The 21,450-nt window shown below is 48.3% G+C and overlaps 1 protein-coding gene across 2 annotated transcripts; it reads right to left on the minus strand.

Moving 5' to 3' along the window:
• Positions 1–1,269: 1,269 nt before the first annotated feature.
• On the minus strand, positions 1,270–21,045 carry spag7 (sperm associated antigen 7). Of its 2 annotated transcripts, none has more exons than XM_072258513.1 (7): positions 20,936–21,045; positions 13,146–13,213; positions 10,055–10,143; positions 9,176–9,260; positions 7,516–7,605; positions 6,021–6,180; positions 1,270–1,492 (listed from the first exon to the last, which is right to left on the minus strand). In XM_072258513.1, exons 1-7 carry the CDS (start codon positions 21,018–21,020, stop codon positions 1,377–1,379), a joined length of 693 nt encoding a protein of 230 aa, XP_072114614.1. In that variant the 5' UTR covers positions 21,021–21,045; the 3' UTR covers positions 1,270–1,376. The 2 variants fall into 2 exon arrangements, with proteins under 2 accessions (XP_072114614.1, XP_072114615.1); XM_072258514.1 differs by lacking the exon at positions 20,936–21,045 and adding an exon at positions 13,622–13,674.
• Positions 21,046–21,450: the final 405 nt, after the last annotated feature.

Below are 21,450 nucleotides of genomic sequence, written 5' to 3' on the forward strand. Positions count from 1 at the left end.
TAACTTCATGCACTGTCTGTAACTTTGTACCTACAAAGGCACTGCAAGTATGATTTCATCCTACCTGTACCTCGCCGTACTTGTGCATGAGGGCAATTATCTCAACTGGGCTTGAGGACTTCTCCCAGAGAGCAGCCTGGGGCCACGTGAAAACCACCTACCCACCTTGGCTGAATGAGAGATGAGCAGTGAGTATTAGCCACAGTCGGTTTCCATAGGGTTCCAGCGGTAATAGATCACATGTAAGCTGACAGAAAGGTACAACTGCATGTTTATTTGCCATGGGATAACAATTTCAGCATTAACTTTATCCAGCATCTCACCAGAATATAATTTACATTCAGACACTGCAGATAAAACAATTTAAAAGGTGGGAGTTACAGCCCAGTGGAGAGAACATTACCTGAGCAACAGGAGGGGTAGAAAGGGTAGAGTAATGGACAGGGTGTGGGGGCAGGCAGAGGGGATGAGGGAGAATGGGGGTGAAGGACTAATGAGGTGGGGCAGGTAGATTGGATGATGGAAAGTTGGGGCAGTTATAGGGATGAGGGAGAGTGGCAGTGGTTGAGGGTAAGGCGAAGGAATGAGCAACCCTCGCGGTGCAGGGGATAGTAAGAGGATGAGGGAGCGTGGGGGGAGGGGGAGATTGGGGTATGAAGGAGTGACGGGGAGGGGAAGGGAATGAGGGAGCATGGTGTGGGGGGGAGAGGAAGGGGAATGAGGCCTGCCCAGGAAGCCTTTGCTAGAAAATCACCCATGATTGCAGCCATCACCATGGACAGGAGCTCTTCTGACTGGAGTTGGTATGGCCTGCAGCCTTGGTGCTGGAGTCACGCTGACACTGTTCACAAGGCCAGGACAGGTGCAACCAGTAGCTCTGGGCGCAGGGAGCCAGAGGCCTGGAGGGGCAGCAGTCGGCACATTCAGAGCAGCTATGTCTGCCAGAAAAGAAACATCACCCACAGCCCTGCACAGACTCAGAGGGGCAGTCCATTTCCCCTCACCATGATGGGGCAAAGCAGGACTCGCCCGCATAGGTTCCTGCCGACCACACACATTCATTGAACTGTGCCAGAGACCTGCTCCCCCAACCATATCTACTCCCCCGCCCCACCCAATCAATCTATTTTCTCACCGACCCCACTGAACCACCGCCTTAAATCTTCCATTCCCACCCCCTCAATTCAAGTTCATCCACCCACCCACTCCCTGTAGGAAGCCCACATCCCCACAAACCAACCACACCTCCTTCCCCCCCCCCCACCCCCCAGTTGAAAGCATGCTTCTAACAGCAGGGGCAGGGCCTGGCCTGCACGAGGCCTCGGATCTTGCCAGGAAGGTCACTCAGCACGGAAGGGGGAGGAGGGTGCAAGGCGTCAAGGGCCCCCTGACACGCCTGTTCCTTCATCCAACACCTTCATCTTCTTCTTCGCCCTGATTTCGTTCATCGCCTCTTCAATGGATCGCGTGTCTCGCTTGTTGGCTGTGGGCACTGAGAAAGGAGGGCAGCAAAGGTGAGGCAGTACCAACAGCTTTTACCATAAGATATAACAGCAGAATTAGGCCATTTAACCCATCATGGCTGCTCCACCATTCCATCGTGTTTGATTGATTTTCATTCTCAAACCCATTCTCCGTCATCTCCCTGTAACCTTTGACGCCCTTATTAACCAAGAACCTATCATCCTCCTCTTTAAATATACCCAATGACTTGGCCTCCACAGCCTTCTGTAGCAATGAATTCCACAGATTCGCCATCCTTAGGCTAAAAAGATTCCTCCTCATTCTAAAAGGATGTCCTTGTCTTCGGAGGCTGTGCTCTCTGGTCCTAGACTCCCCAACTATAGGAAACATCCTCTCTATCTAGGCCTTTTAATTTTCAAATGGTTTCAGTGAGATTCCCCCCATTCTTATAAATTCCAGCATGCACAGGCCTAGAGCCGACAAATGCTCCTCATATGTTAACCTTTTCATTCCTGGAATCATTCTCATGAGCCTCCTTTGGACCCTCTCCAATGCCAGCACATCCTCTCTTGAATGCGAGGCCCAAAACTGCTCAAGATACTTCAAACGTGGTATGACCAATGCCTTATAAATCCCCAGCATTACAGTCCTCTTGAATTGCCTTCATTACTGCCATCTCAACCTGCAAATTTACCTTTAGGGAATTCTGCACCAGGACACCCTAGTCCCTTAGCACCTCTGATTTCTGAAATGTCTCCCCAAACAGAAAACAGTCTATGATTTTATTCCATCTACCAAAGTGCATGATTATACACTTTCCTATACTGTATTCCATCTGCCACTTCTTTTCCTGCTTCCTCATCACTACCTGCCCCTCCACCTATGTTCATATTGTCCACTAACTTGCCCATAAAGCGATTCAATTCTGTCATATAATGTTAACATATAGTGTGAAAAGTGGTGGACCCAAAGCTGACCCCTGCGACTTATGCCCACGTGGGTAGGTTCTCTGGAAGCTTTGTGGAGCAGATTGATTGGGAAGTTGCCACAGTAACAGGAAAGAGGTTCACTGCAGGGGGAGCAGGAAGCCAGGCACCAGTGGAAAGTGGGTGGGTAACCTGTACTGTATTAACCTACACCATTCACAGTTGCAGCTAGAAGACTGAAACGACCTTGTTGGATGTCTGTAACGGGGAAGAGGGCTGTGCCAGCGGGGTGGAGAGGTAATCTAGCAGAGCAGGGGGCCGGACTAGCAGGGTGGAGAGGTAAGGAGATTAAGAAGGACTGGCACTGCCTGAGCTCATCTCCCCTTCTCATCACGTCCCAAGGTCATTCAGGAGCGAGCAGCCTCTACTGCAGCACGGGTGAATGCAGTATCAGCATGGTGAATCCAATCAGGTAACCTGCTTCAGTAGCATGGCGAAACAATAAACAAACACAAGGAATTCTGCTGATGCAACACACACAAAAGGCTGGAGGGACTCTGCAGTCAGGCAGCATCAATGGAGATCCTTCATCAGGTCTGATGAAGCAACTTATTCTGCAAACTGGGCGCGAGGGAGAGATTGGACCCACTGAGGTCACTCAGGCGAATGACCTGAGACAGGAGCAGGTTCTGGGCTAAACAGAGCATATCATCTTCTTCAGAGAGATCATTGTCTCCCCCTGTTTCTATTCTGGGGAAATCAAGCCCAGTAACTCTGCTCAGAGGAGGTGAGGCTTGGGGGAGAGAACTGCAGAGAAGTCACCAAACTGTGTGCATAGAGAGGCCAGAGCTGATGGCATGGTGATCTTGGAGGCAGGAAGATGCCGTAGAACAGGCTCTGGGAGTGGAACACGGCCTGAATATCATCATGGTTGTTATACAGAAGACACACAGCATGGAAACAAGCCCTTCGCCCAATCTATTTACAGTGGGATGCGAAAGTTTGGGCACCCCCATCAAAATTTCTGTTACTGTGAATAGTTAAGTGAGTAGAAGATGAACCGATCTCCAAGAGGCATAAAGTTAAAGATGAAACATTCTTTTCAACACTTTAAGCAAGATTAGTGTATTATTTTTGTTTTGTACAATTTTAGAGTGGGGGGAGAGAAAAAGGAAAGGAGCATCATGCAAAAGTCTGGGCACCCCAAGAGATTTGGGCTCTCAGATAACTTTTATCAAGGTCTCAGACCTTAATTAGCTTGTTGGGGCTATGGCTTGTTCACAGTCATCATTAGGAAAGGCCAGGTTATGTAAATTTCAAAACTTTATAAATACCCTGACTCCTCAAACCTTGTCCCAACAATCAGCAGCCACGGGCTCCTCTAAGCAGCTGCCTAGCACTCTGAAAATTAAAATAAATGATGCCCACAAAGCAGGAGAAGGCTATGAGAAGATAGCACAGCGTTTTCAGATAGTCGTTTCCTCAGTTCGTAATGTAATTAAGAAATGGCGGTTAACAGGAACGGTGGAGGTCAAGTTAAGGTCTGGAAGACCAAGAGAACTTTCTGAGAGAACTGCTCGTAGGATTACTAGAAAGGCAAATCAGGAAGACCTTCAGGAAGATTTAGCAGACTCTGGAGTGGTGGAGCACGGTTCTACTGTGCAGCGACACCTGCACAAATATGACCTTCATGGAAGAGTCATCAGAAGAAAACCCTTCCTGCGTCCTCACCACAAAATTCAGCATCAGAAGTTTGCAAAGGAACACCTAAACAAGCCTGATGTATTTTGGAAACAAGTCCTGTGGACTGATGAAGTTAAAATAGAACTTCGCCGCAATGAGCAAAGCTATGTTTGGAGATAAAAGGGTGCAGAATTTCATGAAAAGAACACCTCTCCAACTGTTAAGCACGAGGATGGATCGATCATGCTTTGGGTTTGTGTTGCAGCCAGTGGCACGGGGAACATTTCACCGGTAGAGGGAAGAATGAATTCAATTAAATACCAGCAAATTCTGGAAGCAAACATCACACCATCTATAAAAAAGCCAAGGATGAAAAGAGGATGGCTCCTACAACAGGATAATGATCCTAAACACACCTCAAAATCCACAATGGACTACCTCAAGAGGCGCAAGCTGAAGGTTTTGCCATGGCCCTCACAGTCCCCCGATCTAAACATCATCAAAATCTGTGGATAGACCTCAAAAGAGCAGTGCATGCTCTGAAGCTGCCTGGGACAAGTGTTTGTCTATGATACAGGCTTGCTCTGTTAACAGCAGGCACCAACTGATCCAGTTTAAGTTGTCCACCATCTCCACTACTCTAAATTTAGAATGCACAGGATTTACCCTTCTGTCTCGCCAATGTGTGATAGATGCCAAGGGACGGAAGCCACATTGTCACACACCTTTTGGTTTTGCCCATTACTGACTGGATTTTGGTCCAAGATATTTGACTGGTACTCAAAGGCCTATAAAGATCCTTCCCCTTGGAAGCTGGTCTCGCTATACCTGGCTGCTCGCAATCTACTATTTGTTTCCCTGCAGCCATACAACAGTCTCTGTTGCTGGGGATGATTGTTGCCAAAAGATTTATCTTGAGGGAATGGAAATCACCTTCTCCTCCTTCCTTTTGGAGATGGATGGCTGATATGATCTCAGTCATACAGATGGAGAAACTTAGGTTCTTGAGAACCAATTCAAATAAAAAATTTTCGGCTATCTGGGATCCATTTCTTGCCTACCTGGACGAGGCCGGGGGCAGATGCACAATTTACCCCCAGCTGATTTCTCACGGCCCTCACTTGAGATTTAATGTTTAGTATTTTTGAGTACTTTGTACAATAGGCATCCCTCTAATGTTATGTCCCTTTTTTTTTGCTTATTTCATTTTTATACATGTCTGAGCTGGTATGTTTTTGTTGATTTTTTTTTGAAAATTTTGAAAATGAAGTATTAAAAAAAAACAGAACTAGAAGCCTTTTGCAAGGAAGGATGGGTGAAAATCCCACAAACAAGAATTGAAAGACCCTTAGCTGGCTACAGAAAGTGTTTACAAGCTATGATAATTGCCAAAGGAGGTGTTACTAAGTAACGACCATGCAAGGTGCCCAAACTTTTGCTTCGGGCCCTTTTCCTTTTTTGTTATTTTGAAAGTGTAAAAGATGGAAATAAAAAATGATTAAAATATTAAAGAAATGTGTCATCTTTAATTTATGCCTTTTGGAAATCAGGTCATCTTTTACTGGCTTAGCTATTTACAGTAACAGAAATTTTGACCAAACTTTTGCATGCCACTGTACTTCAGCCCTACACTCATCTTTTACACTCTCCCCTCACTCGCAGCAAGTGCCCCGGATTCTGCCTCCCACCCACACCCTAAGAGGTCATTTTCAGCAGCCAGTGAGCCACCACTTTGGGACATGGGAGGAAACAGTGGCACCCTGAGGAAAACCCAAAAAGAAGGTGGTGCAAACGGCAGACAGACATCACCAAAGTCAAGATGAAGCTGTGAGACAGAGGCTCCACCCACTGACTGGACACTGGCAGGCAGCCTCCAATGTGTATGTCACTACCGGGTTCCCTGCACCAGTGTCAATCCCGTGTCAGTCTGTGCACCCGCTCACATACCGCAGCCATAGGCCTTGTTTGCCTGCAAGGTGTGTGCTCCCTCTTTGGCAGCCACGGTGCCAATCAAATGGCTGTATTTCTGTTTGTAGTTGGAGTGGGGGGAGGATTCCTGCGAGGGTCCGTGCTCTGCAGACTGCTCCGCCTCCTTCTGCGCCAATTCCTGCGGCAGGGAAAACTGTGTCATCACAGGCTGGGAACAAGTCCCCAACACCTCCCCTCACTCTTAACCTCTCATCACAGGCTGAGAACAAGTCCCCAACATCTCCCCTCACTCATACCCTCTCATCACAGGCTGAGAACAAGTCCCCATCACATCCCCAAACCCACACCCTCTCATCACAGACTGAGAACAAGTCCCCATCACATCCTCAAACACACACCCTCTCATCACAGGCTGGGAACAAGTCCCCAACACCTCCCCGCAGTCACACCCTCTCAACACAGGCTGGGAACAAGTCCCCAACACCTCCCCTCACTCACACCCTCTCATCACAGGCTGGGAACAAGTCCCCAATATTATCCCTCTCATCACGGGTTGGGAACAAGTCCACAACACTATGCCTCACTCACACACTCTCATCACGGGTAGGGAACAAATCTCCAACTTCTCCCCTCACTCATGACCTCTCATCACAGGCTGGGAACAAGTCCCCAACACCTCCCCTCACTCACACCCTCTCATCACAGGCTGGGAACAAGTCCCCAACATCTCCTCTCACTCACACATTCTCATAAGTGGGATGAAGTCGGTCACTCACAGCAATAGAAATAGTTCCTACCTCTCTGGTACAGGGGAGGCAGGAGACGGGACCAGCTGCCTGCGGCGGGGTGGGGGGGGGGGACAGTACATTTTAATAGGATGGGGAGGGGTTTTCAGGAAGGCAAGACCCTTGGGTAGCAGAGAGGGGTGCGAGGGGACAACAAGACCATGGATAGTAAAGGTTTAAGACAGGGGGTAGGCTAGGGACGGCAAGCCCTTTTGGTAGGAGGGGGTTTAGGACAGGGACAGGAGGGAAAGTAAGAGGAGACCACAAGAAAGGGCATTGGAAGTTGCCTGCATAGTTGATTTCAGCTAAACCACTCAGCTAATAAGGGCAGCAGGTCGCAGGGATGGCATTAACTGACCTGTAGAGATGCTCCATCTGAGAGCCATGTGGAGTGTGGGGGCGAGGGCAGTGGGAGTAGGGAGGGTATTGGAGGAGCAGTGTGGGGGTGTGTGGGCAGAGTGGGAGAACTGAGGATGTAAGAGGCAGCGAGGGACAGAGTTGTAGTATGGAGGTGGGTGGGGGGCAGTAATAGACAGAATGGGAAGAGTGAGGGAGTCAGTGGGAGGTGTGAGGGGGGTTGGGGACAGTGATGTGCAGAGTGGAGGTAGGGTTTGGGATGGGTGGAGTAACAGGGCTAGTGGGCAATGATGGCTAGAGTGGGGTGAGAAAGTGGGACGGGAGGCAGTGGGGTCAGATTGGGGGGAAGGAGTGCTCCCGACATTCATTACCTTGCTGCGCTTTCTCTCCTCAGCTCTCTGAGGGTCCCACTCCTCTCCACTCCGGTACGCCTCCAGCTCCTCATCTGAGGGAGCAAATTCCTAGAAAGAGGAAAAGAATCAGATTTGTAAAGCACGGAGGCAGCCTCTTCAGCCCACTCTCCACATGGACAATCTTTCAGCATGGGTATAGTCCCAGTTGTCTGCATTAGGACCGCATCCTTTTGCACCTCACCTGTTGAAGTGTCTGTCTAAATTTCTGTTAGTAACTGTATCCGATTCCACCAGCTCCTAATATCAATCACTGTGTAAAAACACACATCACATTCCTTATAAAACTATTGCCCCCCCCCGCCACCATCTTGTTGTTTCATACCCCTACCTACCGTGGGAGAAAGATTCTGACTCTCTACGCTATCTACGACTCTATATACCTGTCTCACGTCACCCTTCACCCTCCTTTGTTCTGGGGATAACAAGCCCAGCCTCTCCAATCTCTCTACAGAACTTCAGTCGTCCAGGGTTACATCATGGTGAATCTCCTCTGCACCCTCTCCCGCTCAGACCCATCCTCCCTGAACAGAACTGTACACAGCACTGAGTGCGAGCTAGAAGTTGCAACATCACACCCCCATCTCTTACACTGAGTACTCTAGACCAGTGAAGACAAAGTGTCACCTCTCCTCTTCACACCACCCCAATCTGACCTTTCTGAGTTCTCCCAAGGTCTCCCTGTTCATCAACACTCCTCAACATTTGTTAGGCTGTGGAATTGTTACCTTTCATGTATTTTTCTTGGAGTTTATCTTTCCCATGCTTGCTTGTATGTTTATATCAAAACCTATAAATGTATAATTGTTCAGTGATTCTTGCAGTATTTGAAGCACGGCTAAACTTCGAGAAGCTTCTCAGTTTTTCTGTAGCAGGTATGACCTCACTTGAATCTGGCAATTTCATTGGTTATTGTTACCAGTCACTGGAATTTTTTTATCTTTTTAGTCGGAGTTAGTTAATGTACAAAATGCCAATGACCATGGCACTTTTGTTCTTCTCTCTCTGCTTTGTTGGTGTGAGTGTGGGGAAGGGGAGGGGGAAAAAAGTTGATACTTTTGCTGCCTCTTGTGTGAGGGAGTGGGGGGGGCTTTGGGGTTCTAATGCTTCTGTCACTCATTCTTAGGGTTTTTTCCTGTTTCGGATGTCTGTAAGAGTAAGAGTTTCAGGTTTATTGATTGAGAAACAGTGCAGACTAGGCGCTTCTGGCCCTATCCAGCAATCCCAAGATTTAACCCTGGCCTAATTACAGGAGAATTCACAATGACCAATTAACCTACCAATCGGTATGTCTTTGGAATGTGGGAGGAAACCCATCCCACATAGTCACAGAGGTGAAAGCTTAATAAAACGGTTGTAAGCAACACATTTTAACCCTCATTCTTGACTTTCAAATATCTATATCACAAAAATATCAGGATCCAACACAACCTACCACTATGTCATAGCACTATCTGACTTCCCAGAATGCATCACCTCACAGGTGTCAGGATTAATGAATAAATAAATGAGGGTAGGACAGTCGATCACCCACAGCCATCAGACCAATTGTACCCTCTGCATTCGAACTGTCCCAGCCCTCCCCCACCCCCATTCTCCCCCAGCCACCCCAGGCTCTCACCTTCTTGAAGATCATCACATATCTATTGTCATCATCCTCTCCGAATGAGAACGAGGTCAGCCCAGCCACCTCGACCACATCATGCCTGGGCACAGGGGAGCAGAGACACGGTGAGTGACGGGCAGCTCAGCCCTGAAATCGGCAGGGTGGGGTGGGGGGGCAGAGGTACGAGGTAAAATGGGGGTACTGAGATACACAGGGAGAAAAGGGCACAGGAGAAAGGGGGAGGGCCTGAGGGAGAGGGACGGCAAGGGAGACCCAGGGTGCGAGGGAGACACAGAGAGGAAGAGAGAGGAGGGAGGGTGGAGCTGAGGGAGGTGGAGAGGGAAAGGTGGAGGTGAGGGAAGGAGAAGAAGGTGGGGGTTGACGGAAGGGAATGTGAAGGAGAGGGCAAAGGTGAAGGTGAAGGAGACACGGAGGGAGGGGGAGGGAAAGTTTAGGGGTGAGGGAGGGAAGATGGAGAGGAGTTGGGCAAATTAGACAGGCAGAACAAGCAAGGGGAGAGAAAGGGGGCTGAGGGAGGGAAGAGAGAGGGGAGAAGGTGGAAGTTGAAGGATGGGGGGAGGTGGAGCTGAGGGAGAGGGCAAAGGAGAGGGAGTTGAGGAGAACAATGGAGGAAGAGAGGGGAAACGGGGAGTGCTAAGGGTGCACTGTCAAATAATTTACAATGTTTAATTGCATCTTCTGTATAGAAAGGCAGCTCACTAAAGCTGGTGAAACATGATCTAATGTGAGAGGAGATTAATTCTGGATTGGGGTGGATTTAGCATGAGTGGAGGTGTAGAGGGTGAGGCAGTGGATCAGCAGTTACCCTGACGGAGGAGGTGTAGGGAACCCGCCCCTGACCCAAGCATCCCTGTGCCTCAGGGCCATACTTACAAGATGCTTCTCTCCAGCTTGTTCATTGGGTCAAACTTCTTACTCCTCTGTGCACTGCTCTGGATAAAATCTGAGATCAACTTCTCCATCTGTTGGGGTAGAGCAGACAGATTATCATAATCTGCATCATCCGTATGCCGCTGGCCCAAGTCAGGGAGTTGTGTTGAAGTAAAAACAAAGGCAAATAATTTCTGTGGCCAGGCTGCACGTATGTCTCTGTCTGGGAGGCTGGAACAAACCAGAGGACACCACGTGCTCCCTGTCCAGAGAGTATGGATGGCACACAGCCGTGGTCCACACTGGAGAAGGGGGGCTTCAACCGGAGCAGCCCCTCTGTATTGGAGCCCACAGACCAGGTGAGAGGAGTTGGTGTAACCTGAACCAACCTCAAATTATGCTCCTCTGTTCCACGTCCACACTTAAAGAGTGTGGTTATCCATATCTCTTGCCCTGGCCATGGTGGTGTGGTTCTAGATCAACTGCCCAGCCAGTGTGGTCTGGTTCTAGATCTCCTGGCCAGTATGGAATGGTGGCAGACTGCAGTGGTGTGGTTCCAGATTTTTTAGCCACCCTGGGGAGGTGTTGCTCCTTCGCTCCTGGCCAGTCTGCGTGGTGTCGTCTCGATCACTTGGCCAGCCCGGAATGATGTAGTTCTAGATATCCTGGCCAAGTCAGACCAAAATGTAACTTCCCATCCATTTCCGAGGCTAGGAAAGTAGCATGGTCATGACCGTTACACTGGCCTTGACGGTCGTGGGACTAACAGACTTCCTTTAGCTGTTCCTTATGTAGTTAGTTTGGATGATAACAGAAAACAGCAACCACTCCAGATGCAGCTGGCACCAGGATGCAAGAGGGCTCCAACACAGAGATAATGGGCTCACCAGGGGATCTAGAAACACCACCCATGAAAAGCAGGTGTTTAAGGACCACACAATCCCAGGCTGGCCAGGGGATCTAGAAGTACACAACCACAAGCTAGCCGGATCTAGCATCAAGCCACCCTGGGCTGCCAAGGTAATTTGGAACCACACCACCTCTATCTGGCCAGGGGATGTAGAACCACATAACCACAGGTTAGCCAGGAGATCTAGATACGTGCCAGTCCAGACAGGGTAGCATGCCTAGAACTCCATCAACCCATGCAGGCCAGGTGATCTAGAGCCATACAACAACATGCTACCCAGGAGTTCTAGCGCCACACCACCCCAAGCTAGCTGGGGATCTGGTGCCATACAACCCTGTGCTGGCCAGGAGATCTAGATCCATGGCAGTCCAAGCTGGACAGGAGAATTAGAATCACACCACCCCAGTCTGGCCAGGGGACCTAGAACCACATTACTCCAGACTGGCCAGGAGATCTAGAACCCCAACCAACCCAAGACGGGCAGGTAATCTAGAACCATACAACCACAGGGTAGTCAGGAGGTCTAGAACCACACCATCCCAGCTGACCTGGTAATCTAGAAATGCACCACCCCCGGATGACACGGTAATATAGAACCACACCACTCCAGGGATGAACACATAACAGTAGAGTAATGCTTGTGGCCTTGCTGAGTCTATATTCCCTGAACAAGAGGTCGTTGCCCCTTTTTTGAGGATGCACATCCCCCATGGCAAGTGTTCTGAGCCAGCTGGAGATCTCCAGGAGAGAGGACTGGGATGTGAGAAGAGAACAGGCATCAGGGACAAAGGCTCCAGCTCTTATATTAACTCACCTGTAGCGGATCATTGTCTGGGTGAGGCATTGCCGCAGGTCAGCTGTAGCACACCTAGGTAGGACATGACAAAGGAGCTATTTCTAGGGAATGTTGTAGAACAGACTGCCCTAAGGGATTCAGATCCATAGTTGCCAGAAACTGGTAACACAGGTCGACAGAATAGAGAAGGTGTCTGGCATGCCTGTCTTCATAGTTTGGGGCAATCAGTGTAAAAGTTATGCTGTGAAAACTTTACAAAGTTTGGTTTAGGCCACACTTGGAGCACTGTGTCCAGTTCTGGTCACTGGTCTTATATGAAAGACATGGCAACACTACAGAGAGAGTGCAAAATGCAGAAGGCTGTTGCCTGGATTTAGCTGATTTCAGTTACACAGAATGGTTAGATAGACTGTTTTTTGCCCCCTTGAGCAGTGGAGGCTGAGGAGAAATGAAACAAAGATATACCAGATGATGAGAGGCATAGAGTAGCAAGCAGGCTCTTTACCCCATGGAAAGGATATCAGAAACAAGGGGACATAGTTTAAGGTGAAACAAGTGGGATGTAAATGGAATTTGAAGTTATTTTATCTACACACAGAGTGTTGATGACCAGAGGTGCTGGTGGAACCAGATGCATTCTCCACATTTGGGACACTAGGGTACAATCCGAATGCAGCAAGTGGGATTGGTGTGGACGGGCAGATGGTCAGCATGGAGATGGTGGCCTGAAGGGACTGTTTCTGGGCTGTACAACTCGATGAGACAGGAATGAGACCCTTCCCCACCCAAAATGCACCAGGTGACCTGGGCGAGGAATTGGGGTGTATTGGTATTATAATGACAAAACACTGTTCCAGCGGCCATGTGATATAACAGTATAGCGGGAGCCTCCTTTGGTGTCTGACCCCGGGAATGTGTGATGGATGATGTGGAGGGAGCTTCTCTCTGTGTCTGACCCCGGGAGTGTGCGATGGGACGGTGTAGACAGAGCTTCTCTCTGTGTCTGACCCCAGGAGTGTGTGATGGATGGTGTGGAGGGAGCTTCGCTCTGTGTCTGACCCTGGGAGTGTGTGATGGGATGGTGTGGAGGGAGCTTCACTCTGTGTCTGACCCCGGGAGTGTGTGATGGGATGGTGTGGAGGGAGCTTCGCTTTGTGTCTGACCCCGGGAGTGTGTGATGAGACAATGCAGAGGGAGCTTCAGTCTGTGTCTGACCCTGAGAGTGTCTGATGGGACAGAGTAGAGGGAGCTTTACTCTGTTACTGACCCCAGGAGTAAGTGAAGAGATGATGCAGAGGGAGTGTCTCTCCATGCCTGACCCCGGGAGTGTGTGATGGGATGAAAAGAGGGAACTTTTCACAGGGCCACCAAGTCCCTGTAAATCTCACCCGCTTCCTGAATTCTGCTTTCTGTTTCTTGTCCTCCTCTTGCATCTTTTTTAATCTGGCAGCTTGCTCTGGGTAGAAAACAAATGAACAAGGTCATGTTCAACAGCTTGACAGTGATGACAGTAAAGACTGCTTCCACTAGTCACAGCCACAGCGCTGAGATAGTGCAGAGGCTCCCAGCCACCCAGCACCCTGCTGCAGCAGCGATATGTCAGCAATAGCAGAGATTCTGCACAAGGGTTACAACATCTGCACTCACTCTGTGACTGAGCTATACCCACCTGGGACACCCAGACATTCACAGTCCTCACATGGACATAAAACATTATCGGAGAGAAACAGGCCTATCGGCCCACAACGTCTCTGCCATCCGTATTGTCAACTTAAACTGTGCATCTGGCTGCATATGATCTATTGTATGTCCGTCACTCCCTTCCTGCTTATGTGCCTAACAACATCTTAAACATTGCTATCACCTCTGCTTCCCCTGGCAGCCTGCTCCAGGCACCCATGACCCTCTGTGTAAAATCATCTTGCTCCGCACATCTCTTTCAAACTTGCTTCCTCTCAGCTAGTCCCAATTTCCTGCATTCAGCCCATCTCTCTCCAAGCCCCGCCCCTCCATGTGTTTCTTCAATCATGCTGTTGTTCCTGCCGAAACCACTTCCTCTGGCAGCTCGTTCCATATATTCACCGCCCTCTGTGTGAAAAAGTTGCCCCCTCAGGTTTCTTTCAAATCTTGCCCTCTCACCCTAATTCTATCCCCTCCCCTGAGGAAAAGGCAGTTACCATCTACTCTCATTACTTTAACCACTTTTATAACATCACCCTTCAATTTTCCTACATTCCAAGCAGTAAAGACCTAGCCTGTGCAACTTCTCCCTACAACTCTGGCAACATCCTCATAAAACTTCTCTGGACCCTTTCTAACTTAACCACATCCTTCCTTTAACAGGGTGACCAAGACAGTACTCAGCACTCCAAGTACAACCTCGCCAACGACTTATACAACTGCAACTCCTACACTCAGTGCCCTGACTGATGAAGATCAGTGTGCTAAACACCTTTTTCACCACCGTCTACCGTGGCACCACTTTCAATGAACTATGTGTTCGTCCTCCTCGTCCCTCTGTTCCATTACACTCCCTCATGCTCTACCATTCATAGTATTTGTGTCACTGCAAACTTACTAATCACCTTGGCTACATTTTTGTACATTTTTATAATACATACAACAAACAGCAGATCCCTGTGTAACACCACCTGGCAAAGAACTCCAGTCAGAGTAACGCTCCTCTGCCAGAACAGATCCCTGAGGCACACCACTGGTCACCAACCTCCACATAGAATATGACCTGTCTACAACCACTCTTTGCCTTCTGTGGGCAAGCCAGTTCTGGATCCACAAAGCAATGTTCCCTTGGATTCCATGCCTCCTTACTTTCTCAATAAGCCTTGCATGGGGTACCTTAACGAATGCCGTGCTGAAATCCATATACACTACATCTATGGCTCTACCTTCATCAATGTGTTTAGTCACATCCTCAAAAAATTCAATCAGGCTCATAAGGCATTATCCACCTTTGACAAAGCCACGTTGACTATTCCTAATCATATTGTGCCTCTCCAAATGTTCATAAATCCTGCCTCTCAATATCTTCTCCATCAACTTACCAACCACTGAAGTAAGACTCACTGGTCTATAATTTCCTGGGCGATCTCTACTCTCTTTCTTGAATAAGGGAACAACACCTGCAATCCTCCAAAACCTCTCCTATCCCCATTGATGACGCAAAGATCATTGCCAGAGGCTCAGTAACCTCCTCCCGCACCTCCACAGTAGCCTGGGGTATATCTCGTACAGTCCTGGAGACTTATCCAACTTGATGCTTTCCAAAAGCTCCAGATCATACTCTTTCTTAATGCCTATATGCTCAAGCTTTTCAATCTACTGCAGGACATCCCTACAATCTCCAAGATCCTTTTCCAAGCAAAGTACTCATTAAGTACCTCTGCTGTCTCCTCCAGTTCCATACACACTTTTCCACTGTCGCACTTGATAGGTCCTATTCTCCCATGTCTTATCCCCTTGCTCTTCACACACTTGTAGAATGCCTTGGGGTTTTCTTTAATCCTGCTCGCCAAGGCCTTCTCAGGGCCCCTTGTGGTTCTCCTAATTTCATTCTTAAACTCCTTCCTGCTAGCCTTATAATCTTCTAGATCTCTATCATTACCTAGATTTTAGAACCTTTCATAAGCTTTTCTTTTCTTCTTGACTAGATTTCCAACAGCCTTTGTACACCGCGGTTCCTATACCCTACCATCCTTTCCCTGTCTCATTGGAACGTACCTATGCAGAACACCACTCAAATTTCTTTGTGGAATTGCACAGCACTGAAACAGGGTCTTTAATCCACACCGGGTCACGGTACTGGGATTTCCTTGTGGAATTGCACAGCACTGAAACAAACTCTTTAATCCAGACTGTTCATGGCAGCCATCCCAGCAATTGGTTCAAAGCCTTCTCTGCCTTGTTCATTCAAGTGCTTGTGGTCTCGTTGATGAGGGTAGCGGTGGAGGGGTGTCACTCTGACTAGAGGTCTGTGACCAGAGGTGCACCACAAAGTTCCCTGCTGGAATCTCTCTAGTTTGTGGTATATATGAAAAGTTTTGTCCTTCATGACCGTCTAATCCAGAAGATTAAAAGACAAGGAATCGAGGGAGATTCACCACTGGATTCACCATTGATTTGGCCACGGGAGACAAAGGGCAGTAGTGGAGAAGTGTTATTCTGACTAGTGTCTGTGACAGGTGGTGTTCCATAGGGATTTGTTGTTTATAGCATATTTTATAAGTGTTGTACAAAAACACAGCCAAGCTGTTAAGTTTGTAGATGACACAAATACTATGAATGGCTGGGCACGAGGGAGTGTAATGGAATAGGGGTATAGTGTCACAGAGTCAGTCATGGAGTTGTACGATATACAAACCCCATTTCCAGAAAAGTTGGGATATTTTCCAAAATGCAATAAAAACAAAAATCTGTGATATGTTAATTCATGTGATCCTTTACTTAACTGACAAAAGTACAAAGAAAAGATTTTCAATAGTTTCATTGACCAACATAATTGTATTTTGTAAACACACACAAATTTTGAATTTGATGGCTGCAACACACTCAACAAAAGTTGGGACAGAGGCATGTTTACCATTGTGTTACATCACTTTTCCTTTTAACAACACTTTTTAATCGTTTTGGAACTGAGGATACTAATTGTAGTAGATTTGCAATCGGAAATTTTGTCCATTCTTGCTTGATATAAGACTCAACAGTCAGCAGTCCGTGGTCTCCGTTGTCTGATTCTCCTCTTCATGATGCGCCATACATTTTCAATAGGAGATAGATCTGGACTGGCAGCAGGCCAGTCAAGCACACGCACTCTGTGTCTACAAAGCCACGCTGTTGTAGCCCGTGCAGAATGTGGTCTGGCATTGTCCTGCTGAAATAAGCATGGACGTCCCGGGAAGAGACGTCGCCTTGATGGCAACATATGTCTCTCTAAAATCCTAATATACGCCTCAGAGTCAATGGTACCTTCACATACATGCAACTCACCCATGCCGTGGGCACTGATGCACCCCCATACCATCACAGATGCTGGCTTTTGCACCTTTCGCTGATAACAATCTGGATGGTCGTTTTCATCTTTGACACAGAGAACTCGACGCCCGTTTTTTCCGAAAACTAGCTGAAATGTGGACTCATCTGACCACAGCACACGGTTCCACAATCTTTTGGTCCATCTGAGATGAGCTCGGGCCCAGAGAACTCGCCGGCGTTTCTGCATAGAGTTGATGTATGGCTTCCTCCTTGCGTAATACAGTTTCAGAGTGACAATGGTTTTCCGAAGTACTCCCGAGCCCAGGTGGCTATAATTGTCACAGTAGCATGACTGTTTCTGTGCACTTTTCAATCTTATTTTAACTCTGTCCTAACTTTTGTTGAGCGTATTGCAGCCATCAAATTCTAAATTTGTGTATATTTACAAAATACAATTAAGTTGGTCAGTAAAACTATTGAAAATCTTTTCTTTGTACTTTTGTCAGTTAAATAAAGGTTCACGTGAATTAACATATCGCAGATTTTTGTTTTTATTGCATTTTGGAAAATATCCCAACTTTTCTGGAAATGGGGTTTGTAGTAACAGGCCCTTCAGCCCACCACATCCCTGCTGACCTAGCCTATCTACACTTATCTCATATGCTTCAATGCCCTGTTTATTCAGTATCTGTCCGGGTGCCTCTTAAATGTTGTCGCTTAAGCACAGTTCCTGCCTCCATCACCTCCTCTGGCAGCTTATTCCAGATAAGAACCACATTTATTCCTAAGATTGTCTTTAAACCTCTCTCCCCTCACCTTCAACCTGTACCCTTTAGGTTTACACACCCCTACTGTGGGGGAACAGACACTGTAACTAGCCACTCTATGCCTCTCATAACCTTACCTCTCAGCCTCCTTCACTCTAGGGAAATCAACCCCAGCCTGTCCAATCCCTCCTGGTAGCTGAATTCCAAGCAAACTGAATCTTTTGTGCACCCTCTCTAACTTAATCACACCCTTCCTATAGTATGGTGCCCAGAAGTGCATGCTCTAGCCCCTGTCTAGCCAAATTCAAGAGGACACCCAAACTCTTGCACACAATGCCTCTGCCACGAAGGCAAGTATACCGTGTACCTCCTCACTACCCAGACTACCTGCACTGTCACTTTGAGGGAACTATGAGCATTGTACCCAAAGACCTCTCTTTGTTCAACAGGTCTGCGGTTCATGTTCTGTGTGGGTTTTTGTTTAATTTTTGTTGCATGTTTGCACAAATTGTTTTATTCCCCCCCCCCCCCATACTGGCTGTGTGATGACCTTTGTTATGTGTGTTTTTTTTAAATGAGTTCTATTCTGTTTCTTTGTTTTGTGGCTCCCCGCAACAAGACCAATCTCAAGGTTGCGTACTACAGCAGTACGATATCCACCAGCTGGTTATACATACGCCCCCAGCTGGTTATACAAACGTTTGTACATACGCCCCCAGCTGGATATACATGCGCCCCCAGCTGGTTATACATACGCCCCCAGCTGGATATACATATGTCCCCAGCTGGTTATACAAACGTTTGTACATACACCCCCAGCTGGATATACATACGCCCCCAGCTGGTTATACAAACGTTTGTACATACGCCCCCAGCTGGATATACATACGCCCCCAGCTGGTTATACATACGCCCCCAGCTGGATATACATATGTCCCCAGCTGGTTATACAAACATTTGTACATACGCCCCCAGCTGGATATACATACGCCCCCAGCTGGTTATACAATGCCCCCAGCTAACTATACATATGCCCCCAGCTGACTGCGGCTGTCCAGTCTGCTATCAAGCAGCCGGTGTCACTGCCCGGACAAAGAAGAGCATGTGGGAGAATTACTACAACTCACCTACATGACTCTGTGCTCACGGGTCTGGGAGGGTGTCTCTGAGCAGGAGCTGCTTCATTGGTAGAATTCCAGTGACAGGCCTTTCTGCCCATTATTCTGTTCTAGCATTTATGTAGAACCAAGCCCCTCTCACCCAGTTTGCTTCACCTGCTCCTCACCAATTTCTGTGTTCCTGGTGGGATTACTGGTTAGCATAACTCTATTACAGAGCCTGCGATCCGGGTTTAAATCCCACCACTGTCTGTAAAGATTTTCTACATTTCCCCTGTGACCACGTGGGTTTCCTCCGAGTGCTCCGGTTTCCTCCCACATTTCAAAGGCATACAGGTTAGTAGGTTAATTGGTCACATGCGTGTAACCAGGTGACATGGGCTCATTGGGCCAGACAGGTCCGTTACCGTGCTGTATCTCCAAATTAAAAATGAATTCTTCCAAAAAATTAGCAGCTTCCCAAGCAAGCAACCAAGTTGCACACTGCTCACAAAACAACTAGATACTCTTCTTCTAGATATACTTCTTCCGAATTGCAATCGATTGCAGTCTGTAACTTCCCTTTTAAGAACATATTTTTTAGCTAATTAATTGATCAGACATTTTTGTGATTCCCTGGGAGCTTTGGCGAGGATGAGAGTGGAGAGTACAGGTATGGCTGGGGTGGCCATCGCTGGGGCCAGCTACATCGATTCCTGATGGCGGAACACGAACCCGTGGTTGACGCCATTACTCTGTGCCGATTAAAGCGTTGAGCAAGATTAAAATCATCAAGGACAAGAGTGGAAAATGAACGGGCGTTCAGCGCCATCTGCCTGCATTTGACCAGTCTCCCTCTCTTCTTGCTGCTGCCATCAGGCAGGAGGTACAGGAGTCTTGGGTCTCAGGCCACCAAGTTCAGGAGCAGTTGTTGCCCACAGCTGCTGGGGCTCCGGGCTGGCTTTCACTCACCTCAGCACCGTAGCTGTGGGCTCATTTTTGGGGACTCTACACTTCATGTTCCAGATGTTTGCATTCACTTTTTAAAAACTGCTTTATTTGCATAATTTGATTGAGGGCAAATGACGAACCATTGTTCAACTCACTACTCCACTGCAGTTACTTGCTTTAGTGCTGAACTGATCCTGAAGCTTTGGCCTGTAACCAGCGGCACAGTGATGAACCAGCTCTGTGGCTGCAGCTGGCAGCCACGGCTCTCCTACACGGATTTCACTTGTCTCAGCATTGAACTGGCTCCATGGCTGTGGACTCATCTGCCGTTCATGTTCTGTGTGTTTTTTGTTTAATTTTTGTTACATGTTTGCACAAATTGTTTTATTCCCCCCCCCCATACTCGCTGTTTGATGACCTTTGTGTGTTTTTTTTTAAATGAGTTCTATTGTGTTTCTTTGTTTTGTGGCTCCCTGCAATAAGACCAATCTCAAGGTTGTGTACAGTACACATATGTTCCTTAAACTTAAAAATTAAAATGATCTAACCTCCCTTGAATTTTTCTCTTGTGTTAGGTGCCTCAGGAGATTCCCCAGATGGGAACAGTGGGCAAGAGGATTGGGGTGTGGGGTTGGGGGGAGGTGGTGGTCACAGAGTCACACAACATATACACGGGCCTTTTGACCAAACGAGTGTATGTAGACCAAGAAGGGACATCAGCAGAGTGTAGCCCAGCAGTGAAGTTTGTTTGCCTTGGAGCAAAGGAGGATAAGGAAGCACCTGGTGAGGAAATAGATCCCCCTATGGCAGAAACGTGGGTTTAGGCCAGGGCTTCCCAACCTTTTTTATCCCATTAAGCAAGGGATCCGTGGAGCCCTGGTTTGGGCCGAGGGTATGCAATCAGTACCACACTGCCTGAGGAGGTGGTGGGAGCAGAGTCCCTCACAAGGCTGAGGGATTATCTGGATTTACACCTGAATCACCAAGGGACAGGCCGAGACTAGAGAGTGCGATCAATATTGAGGGGTAGCATGGATGGATGGACCGAAGGGCCTTACTGACGGTTCAGGGTAGGCGATGCGGAAGCACCAGCTCAGGACTCAACCAGATCTGATTGGCGCGGTGACACCCAGATTGACCAATTCAGCAATATCCCCGCCCCCTCGGCAAAGTGTTGACATGCAGCTGAAGCAATGGTGAAGCAGGGAGGACCAGACTAGCAGCCTATCCCAACCAATCACAGAGGGCGTAGAGCACGGGGTTCACGCCCAATAGTTCTTCGGATTTCGCGTCAGCGCGCGGGCGCAAAGGCGACGGGGAAACGGTGCGGGTAACGCCCCGGGGAAGCGCGGGGACTCGGTGCCCGTTCGGTACCTCGCGCCTTGCGGCGGGTCTCTTGGTCGCCGACGGTCGGCGGCTTCTCCATCGAGCTCAGTATTGAACCGAGGAGGTCCGCCATCTTGAAGCCGCAGCCGCAGCGGAAATTGCGTCTTTTAAAGGCAGGTCGCCTTAAAGGAGATAACATCTCGAGAGTGTCTGCCGACTTTAATTATAACTCCCCCCCCCCCCCCCCCCCCCACCAACCCAGCTGCATGACCCCAATTGTAGGGGTGGTTGGAACCGGACCCCAGGAGGATGAGGTCCATTGAGTGGGGAGGTCTAGTGAGAGTGTGTCTGTGATGAGCACAAAGATAGAGAGGGAGGGAAGGATCTGGGGTGAGGGTTTATGACCAGAGGGTGCTCCAGCGGTGGAAGAGGGCATGGGGCTTGGATGAGGTTAAGAAATGGGAATATGTTGGCGAGCATATTTGGGACCTCACACTTGTTTTCAATCAGAAAGTATGAGCAAGAGTTGGCCACTCAGCCCCTCAGATCTATCCCACCATTCA

Source organism: Mobula birostris, chromosome 5 (assembly GCF_030028105.1).
Source record: "Mobula birostris isolate sMobBir1 chromosome 5, sMobBir1.hap1, whole genome shotgun sequence".
NCBI lineage: Eukaryota > Metazoa > Chordata > Chondrichthyes > Myliobatiformes > Myliobatidae > Mobula > Mobula birostris.

Bases quoted from the DNA above. Each gene is read 5' to 3' on its own strand.
- spag7 (XM_072258513.1), bottom strand. From the start codon at position 21,020: ATGGCGGACCTCCTCGGTTCAATACTGAGCTCGATGGAGAAGCCGCCG. The intron at 9,261-10,054 runs GTAAGTATGGCC...CCCTGTGCCCAG, and splicing joins AAGCTGGAGAGAAGCATCTT to GCATGATGTGGTCGAGGTGG. The intron at 7,606-9,175 runs GTGAGAGCCTGG...TCCTCTTTCTAG, and splicing joins ATGTGATGATCTTCAAGAAG to GAATTTGCTCCCTCAGATGA.